Source organism: Mya arenaria, chromosome 9, assembly GCF_026914265.1.
Source record: "Mya arenaria isolate MELC-2E11 chromosome 9, ASM2691426v1".
Taxonomy (NCBI): Eukaryota; Metazoa; Mollusca; class Bivalvia; order Myida; family Myidae; genus Mya; species Mya arenaria.
This window is the reverse complement of record NC_069130.1, coordinates 63,000,246-63,009,574: the sequence shown is the minus strand read 5'-3', so window position 1 is coordinate 63,009,574 and position 9,329 is coordinate 63,000,246. Positions and strand designations below refer to the sequence as shown.

Sequence of the window (9,329 nt, the reverse complement as noted above, 5' to 3'; positions counted from 1 at the left end):
GTATAATATGTATATAATGTAATCATTTGAAGTGATTGGGTGACGCTTTCTTTATACATTAAAACAGATCTGACGGATGATATTGTTACAAGAAAAATACTGCGTGCGTTTTGTAATTAAACAGGCTTTAAAGAAGAAAAACAACAGCAGTATCAAACACTATAGCTGCCGCCACCGCAACCTCTACTACAACTTCTACTTCTACTACTACTGCTATTGCTGCTGCTGCTGCTGCTACTCCTACTGCTACTTCTGCAACTACTACTTTTACTGCTTTTGCTACTGCTACTGCAAATGCTTCTGAACTGATACTGATATTGATGTTAATGCTATTGCAACTGTTGTTGCTGCTACTGCTATTGCTACTACTACTACTACTACTGCTGCTGCTGCAGCTACTGCTGCTGCTGCTGCTACTGCTTCTACTTCTACTACTACTACAAATATTACCTCTGCTACTACGTTTTCTACTGCTACAAATATAACTACAACAACTACTATTGCTGTTGCTGCCATTACTGCTGCTGCTGTTGCTTAGTACGATAAAGGGCCAGAAAATAACAACTACAACAGCAACACCAACTATTTTACAAAACCATAGCCACTAGCAACAACGGCATCATAATCAGTAGCTATAAATCACCATTGTCCAGGCATTTACATCTGTATTATCATCATATTCATCATCGTCTATAAGATCAATGTAATGACAAATATCAAAGGAAAATATTGTTTTCGATAAAGGAAGTTAAAGGATTGTTTTTGTGAGCCTGGTGTTGTGAATGAAGCTTGTGTCCATTGTCCAGTGATTGGTCACTTCAGGCCCATCAATCATGGTCAAAATGCCCCAGGCATGATCGGCGTTATGAGTATGAAACCATTGATCCTACGATAACTGGACATTATGAGTATAAGTAATTGCGTTCAATGCAGTTTTTATGACGAAAGGTCATACGCGAGAAATATGCATAAATTAAGTCAGAACTAACCAAAACAATTTAAGTCACGTATAAATATTATTAATTATTCTTCCTTCAAAAAGGCTAGCAATGATCTGACAAAAATAACTTATTACGATTATGTATGAGTGCATGCATGTTATTTAAAACTATTAACTTCATATTCATTTTAAATGTAACATGATTCTGTTTAAAGTAATTTGTTCATTGATTGCTTGAGAAACTTCAATAGATCTAGAGTTACCCGTTAAAACAATAGAATACCCTTCTACATGTCACGAGTAGTGACAGTATTGTCTAAGTAAATACGTTTAATGTGATTCTCGAATAATTCAGGTTTGTTTTTACATACATTTTGATTTTTTCTTGGAATATTTACTAAATTGCTATTGATATTTTGTTGCTTGTATTTTCAAATGTTCGCTGAAAAGACCTAGATGCCTGTAAGTACCTCGACCAAAGTTGAGAATTGGGAGTTGGGACCTAAATTAGATTTCATGTTTTTTCAATCTACATGCATTAATAGTTCTGATTTATGTGTCGCTGTATATCAAATATGAATTAAGTCTTTTTCCCAAAGGTACTGCTAAGGTTCAAAGTCGATCACCTATCCGAAACACACTGCTCCTGGGACCAGGTGCATTGTTACATTGTTGTTATTAAACAAGCATATCGCGGTTATAGGTGACATTATCGGTAACGGACGGTGGACATATCTTTTTACCCGTACATACAATTATATATGAAAACCATCCCTGACCGATAGTGCCACCCACTCGATGATCACGCTAACAACACTCCTTACTTTAATATATAAAGCCGTTACACTTATTTAGCACAAAGCTTAGAACTACAGCGGACATGGTGCAGCGTCAGGATTCCCGCCACCTCAAGCTGTCCCAACAAGACAGACGGACGCTCGCGTGGACACAAACTCCCAGTAGGCGACAAATCCTTCCCGCCTACCCAAACTCTGCTGTGTATGCAGACAAGCGCATGACAACTTGTAAATCATGCGGAAGATGTTTCGCAGACGCTGACGACTTGAACAAGCACGTGGCGCTCAATCATACTGGTATTGTATAGCATAGCCTTTAGCTTAAAGGAATTCCCTTTGTACTAGCTGAATGGTGGACACACAAACAACAATACCACTCTCACCCTGGTGGGGATCGAACCCACAAGCTCTTGTGTGATACTCGAACACACAAACAACAATACCACTCTCACCCTGGTGGGGATCGAACCCACAAGCTCTTGTGTGATACTCGAACACACAAACAACAATACCACTCTCACCCTGGTGGGGATCGAACCCACAAGCTCTTGTGTGATACTCGAACACACAAACAACAATACCACTCTCACCCTGGTGGTGATCGAACCCACAACCTCTTGGGTGATACTCGAACACACAAACAACAATACCACTCTCACCCTGGTGGTGATCGAACCCACAACCTCTTGGGTGATAGTCGGACACACAAACAACAAAACCACTCTCACCCTGGTGGTGATCGAACCCACAACCTCTTGGGTGATACTCGAACACACAAACAACAATACCACTCTCACCCTGGTGGGGATCGAACCAACAATCTCTTGGGTGAGAGGCGGACACACAAACAACAAGACCACTCTTACCCTGGTGGGGATCGAACTCACAACCTCTTCGGTGAGAGTCAGACACACAAACAACAAGACCACTCTCACCCTCTTGGGTGAGAGGCGGACACATATACAACAAGACCACTCTCGTCCTGGTTGGGATCGAACTCACAACCTCTTGGGTGAAAGACGAACACATATACAACAAGACCCCACTCATCCTGGTGGGGATCGAACTCACAACCTCTTGGGTGAGAGGTGAACACATATACAACAAGACCACTCTCACACTGGTGGGGATCGAACTCACAACCTCTTGGGTGAGAGGCGGACACATATACAACAAGACCCCTCTCGCCCTGGTGGGGATCGAACTCACAACCTCTTGGGTGAAAGGCGGACACATAAACCAACATATCACTCGGTAGCAACCATGTCTGATTTCTCTTTATAGAGGCAACATGAAAGAGTTCCTTGTAAGGATATGATCTCTTTTTTTAACTGGACATAAATCGCAGTATAAGTCAAGACATGTTATATTTGTACACGGAATCAGCCAGACTGAAATACAAGTAGTTTACAAATACATGCGTGCAAGCATACTTGTAAAAGAAACCTGTTCATCTGTCTGTTTGATATTTGATCCATTCACTTATTATAAGGACAGTTCTCATCTGACACCAATAAAGTTTGCCTTAAAGCTGCACTCTCACAGAGTGAACGTTCTAACAACTTTATTTTTATTTTTTGTATTGGATCGAGCCAATTTTTGCGAAAATCCATGGAAACCAGTTATATAAGACTGCTGACAGAAAATTAGATCGCAGATTTTTTATATGTAAGTTCAAAAAATGTTTTATGCATTTTTCTTAAACCTCTAGTAACGGTATTAGCCATAAAACATGAATTTTCGAACAGAAATATGAAAACCTGCGATCTGATCTTTTGTCAGCGATCTTAAATCATTGTTTTGCAGATATTTACGCAAAATATTGCTCTTTCAAGACAAAAAAAAGTTGTAAAAATGGTATATCTGTGAGAATGCCGATTTAATGACATTATATTAGCGATTTTAATAATATATCTGTATTTGATAGGTTCTAAACCCGCCATGTGTCACATCTGTGGACAGAGGTTCGGCAGTGAACGTCATTTGGCCTCCCACTTCCGATTGCATAAGGAACCCCGGCTTCAAGAGTTCAACTATCTCCGCCGACGGCAAAATCGAGACCCAACGAGCGAAACACAGACGTCATCAGATACAACGGTCGGTAGTTTTAATCGGATACCCAAAGCTATGAAGGGCTACGCGTCCGATCCGTCCTTTGATTTCCAGTCGTTTGGCACACATCAGACATTTCGTCCGAGTGAGGAGAAGAATTCTAAATTGAAATTGCTTAGTGAAATGTTCGAAGATCCTGAAACGCCTAGAGTTAAAACAAGAGACGAAAATGTTAAATTTAGAGACGATGGTGTTAAACCGAACATTGAAAAGCTACCAAAGTTGTCTTCTAATATCGGTTCTTTAGTGAGCAAAACCACTCGACTGCCATTTGGCAACGCAAGCGTGAAAACAGCGTCTAGATTAAGCCTACCGAAGTTTGATGCAGGGGGTATCTCTGTGATAGACTCCGTAATGGGACCATCACAAGTCATAAAAACAAATAAGAAATCTCATTTCGTTGAAGATGCAGAAGAAGAGTTTATTAAGCATAGGATGGAGGAAGTCTCACTTGCTGGTAGAACGCCAACTCCGAAGTCTTTCCGATCTATTTCTGGAATCGAACAGTATAAAAAGCCGACATATTTGAATAACAATGAATTCTGGGACAACGAAAGTCACGTGACCGGAAAACAGACTGTTCGTTCCCCGGTTTCCGGTTATGATCCGTATGTTCGTGAAGACGCGATTACCAAAAGCTGGCAAGGAAAGTCTGTGCGGTCCTTCCCAAGATGATATTGTCATGTACAAACATACCGAACATGTATGGCTAGGCCTTGCAGAATTTCACTGCAACTTAAAGGCGCACAAGACAAGTTGATGCAATTATTTATATTTTATTTTAATGCATCAACATGTTTAACTCATTTAACTTTAATGTTAAAAAAGACAAGTGATAAAGTTACAGATCAAAAAATATAAGCGGTATATTGGTGCTCTTTAACTGGGGATTTTGTGGATACGTAGCTATTAATTAAAACAAACGTGTATACAGGTTTTTCTATTTGTACCTGAATCATAAGCTGTTTTATGGTTTTAGTAGTTTAAGTTAAATGAGTTAAACATGAATTGCATTAAAACTAAACATTATGTTATTGCATAAACCTATAGTGCGCGCCTTTGATAGACAATATATCATCAACCTGTAGTGTGCGCCTTTGATAGACACTATATCATCAACCTGTAGTGCGCGCCTTTGATAGACACTATATCATCAACCTGTAGTGTGCGCCTTTGATAGACAATATATCATCAACCTGTAGTGCGCGCCTTTGATAGACAATATATCATCAACCTATAGTGTGCGCCTTTGATAGACAATATATCATCAACCTGTAGTGTGCGCCTTTAATAGACAATATATCATCAACCTGTAGTGTGCGCCTTTAATAGACAATATATCATCAACCTATAGTGTGCGCCTTTGATAGACAATATATCATCAACCTATAGTGTGCGCCTTTGATAGACAATATATCATCAACCTATAGTGTGCGCCTTTGATAGACAATATATCATCAACCTATAGTGTGCGCCTTTGATAGACAATATATCATCAACCTATAGTGTGCGCCTTTGATAGACAATATATCATTCTTTGATAGACAATATATCATCAACCTATAGTGTGCGCCTTTGATAGACAATATATCATTAACCTATAGTGCGCGTCTTTGATAGACAATATATCATCATTCTTTCATACGAAATGTTTAAAAATTGTCTATCAATCCAATATTTCGTAGTATTGCCGAAAAAATAATTATATTTACATTGAGCGGGGTTTTCAAATCTGTTTTGAACAGTCTGTTGGACATGCATTTGCCTACATCAAAGTTTATAAGATATCTGTACCACTGGTCAAGAGTGGAAAAGTAGGAAATGCAAGTTGTTTGATTGGTAACCTAAATATGCTTGGATATATGAACATGTTATAAAAGGATATTGTGTGTAGTGTAGGTAAGATCAATGTCAATGTTATTTGGGCTGAAAAAAGAAGAAAGAAAATGAGTCTTTGATTTATAACATCGATGAAATAGCAAGCCTAAAGTAAATTCGATAAAGTGATACATATATATTGTGGTGACGTCATAACTTTGTTTTACTGCTATCGAAGGGAGCATACATGTTATAAATATGGTGTCACATTTGTGTCAATTGTTTATTAAAACATTAAACTTGTTGCAAATAATGACTTTTCGGCAGAGTGCGCAAAGTATCAATCTGTGCAACAATTGTACCTAGTTACAATGTATAATTATGGTAATCCAGCAATGCATAAATAAGTTATAGCGCGGGCGCGAGCATGTCTACTCTGACCATTAAATATCTCGTGTGATCTTGACCTTTGAGGTATGGACCCGGGTCAAGGTCACTGCACATCGTCGCAATGAGGACAACGTTTTTACCAAGTTATATGGTAATCCACCAATGCATAAGTAAGTTATAGCGCAGACACGAGCATTTGTACTCTGACCATTAAATGTCTCTTGTGACCTTGACATTTGAGGTATGGACCTGGGTCAAGGTCACTGCAAATCTTCGCAATGAGGACAACATTTGTACCAAGCTATATGGTAATCCATTAATTCATAAGTAAGTTATAGCGCAGACACGAGCATGTGTACTCTGACCATTAAATGTCTCGTGTGACCTTGAACTTTGAAGTATGGACCCGGGTAACGGTCACTGCGCATAGTCGCAATGAGGTCAACATGTGTACCAAGTTATATGGTAATCCATCAATGCACAAGTAAGTTATAGCGCCGACACGAGCGTGTGTAGTCTGACCATTAAATGTCTCGTGTTACCTTGACCTTTGAAGTATGGACCCGGGTCAAGGTCACTGCACATCGTCGCAATGAGGACAACATTTATACTAGGTTATATGGTAATCCACCAATGCATAAGTAAGTTATAGCGAAGACACGAGCATATATATTCTGACCATTAAATGTCTCGTTAGACCTTAACCTTTGAGGTATGGACCCGGATTAAGGTCACTGCACATCATCGAAATGAGGACAACATTTGTACCAAGTTATATGGTAATCCATCAATGCATAAGTAAGTTATAGCGCAGACACGAGCATGTGTAGTCTGACCATTAAATGTCTCGTGTGACCTTGACCTTTGAGGTAGGGGCCCGGATCAAGGTCACTGCACATCGTCGCAATGAGGACAACATTTGTACCAAGTTATATGTTAAGCCATCAATGCATAAGTAAGATGTAGGGCAGACACGAGCATGTATACTCTGACCATTAAATGTCTCGTGTGACCTTGACCCTTGAGGTATGGACCTGGGTCAAGGTCACTGCCCATCGTCTCAATGATGACAACATTTGTACCATGTGATATGGTAATCCATCAATGCATAAGTAAGTTATAGCGCGGACATGAAATGTTACGGACATACAGACAGACTGACAGACGGACGAAGTGCACTCCTATAATCCACTGTCCCCACTCCGTTGCGGGGGATGAAAAAGGGGATCATTAACCACATTGTGTTACATTAATAAGGGACATATCTACGTCTACATGATCAGTGTGTATGATACGTCCATTATTTAGTGGTTTACACATCATAAATAAAATGTATACGTTTGTTTTTTATCACGACTTCTTTTGTTTCTATCGAAGGGTTGTCAAAAATACTAACATACGCTGTAAGAAATGTAAACTGTACCTTAATTACATTATGGCACATGTTTTGTACAGGTTGGTTCCTTTTCAACACGAACATTTTTTTTCACACGGTGCATCTTAAGAACATCCGGCGTAATCATGAAGTTTAATTTAATTTTATCTGAAACCCGAACTGTTTAGAACAGTTGACTGGCAAGGAAGGGGTTACAGGTTTGATCCTTTTTACCACTTAAATACTTTAGGGAAAAACATACATCACATAGTCGGTGACAGTACTCAACCCCGCCACCTCTGAAGGCTACAACTCTAGTTTCTCAGGCTATTATCAAACATTTCATATTATCACTTTTTGCGCTTTTTCAAATACGGATAAAATGACGTTCTAGTTCTGTCGAAAGGCGATCGGTTAAGATTGAGACAGCGATAATCGATTGTGTAATCTTGCAATCGATTGTGTAGTCTTGCAATCGATTACCCATTGTGTAATCTTGCAATCGATTACCCATTCGTGGTGTAATCTTGCAATCGATTATCGCAATTTGGCTCTATACTCCAAAAAAAAGAGAAGAAGAACAAGCGCGTAAATCATTTTGTATTTAGCTTAAATTCTTACGATTATCATAGAAAAAATACTTCCATATATAACAAAAATACAGCATAATCAATTGCTTTCGTGTTCAGCCACTGTTAAGTATTCTTGTTAACATTTAAATGCAGCTTGTTATGTTGGTATTAAATCCGTACTGTCCAACTGTTTGAGAACTGATGAAATGGATAATAACACAGTCGCGAGGGTTAAGACACAAACCATGAAAAATATATATGATTTTGATGTTCCAGCCAGCCTTCAATCTTACACCCCCACTACACCGAATTCGTTCCCATTACGTCCTGAAAATGTATCCAAACGGGCTCAAACTGTGAGCAAACGTGGGGAAATGGACGTAGAAGCAACTCTATTGGTTCGGTGTACGTGCTTGGACGAGTTTAATGGGTAATGTTGCCAAAACGTTGATCTTACTCATAATTTTCGGTTTACCTTACCGTTCCGCAGTTAGACGGAGTTAAAATGTAATAAATACGAGATGGACTTGCTACGAACGGAATTGTCGTACTTCGGTCGCGATAGGGACGTGTTATGGCGTGGTGTGGTCGGGCGTCAATTGGCAGTACTTGTGCACATCGACCGTTCCGTTTGTAGCTCGTTCGACGCCGTAACAGACATACCTAACTCTACCGCATTACGTCCTCCCATCTTCACACGGTGATGGAAAAATATACAAGTTATGAGAGAAGGAGGAGAAGACCTTGTCTGCCTACCTGTCTGCCTGCCTGTAGCTGAAAAGATAGATTCATTGTACCTGCCTACCTCCCCCCCTCCCCCCTGTAAACGTCAAGATCAGCGTTTTGTTTAAGGAGTACCGTCGGTAGTAAAATTCCGTGATACTGTTCTGTTCTGATTTAAGGATACCAGATTAAGTGAGGCTATATATACATGTATAAACCCACTAAAAATATATACCACTGTAACGTACACTTGCCTTCAAGTCAATAACTGCCATAAAATGTACGTTTTCGCTACAAACATAAACGATAATGTATCAAACGTTTATTTACAAATGATATAAAAACACTTTTTGCTTAGAATATAGTTTTTGTAGGAAAATACAATGTATTTATTACCGAATCAATATATACGTACGGCTCTATCAACAATAATTAAAGAAAAAATAAATACGCAAACAGTTAAAAACAGCAGTTTTGTACGGTATCATCTGTTATGGTGGTACAGTGACCCAGGTTTAAGTAATAGCTGTTAATTGACGAATCACATGGATCGCGATCAATTTATTACCTTAGGCTGCTTATTTCCTCGGACAGGTTCAGAG

General features: G+C 39.3%; 1 protein-coding gene across 1 annotated transcript; it reads left to right on the top strand.

Moving 5' to 3' along the window:
* The first annotated feature begins 1,226 nt into the window (after window positions 1–1,226).
* On the top strand, window positions 1,227–5,868 carry LOC128203510 (zinc finger protein 844-like). Its single transcript, XM_052904954.1, has 3 exons — window positions 1,227–1,295; window positions 1,796–2,034; window positions 3,665–5,868. The coding sequence occupies exons 2-3, from the start codon at window positions 1,821–1,823 to the stop codon at window positions 4,522–4,524; spliced, it is 1,074 nt and encodes a 357-aa protein (XP_052760914.1). The 5' UTR covers window positions 1,227–1,295; window positions 1,796–1,820; the 3' UTR covers window positions 4,525–5,868.
* Window positions 5,869–9,329: the final 3,461 nt, after the last annotated feature.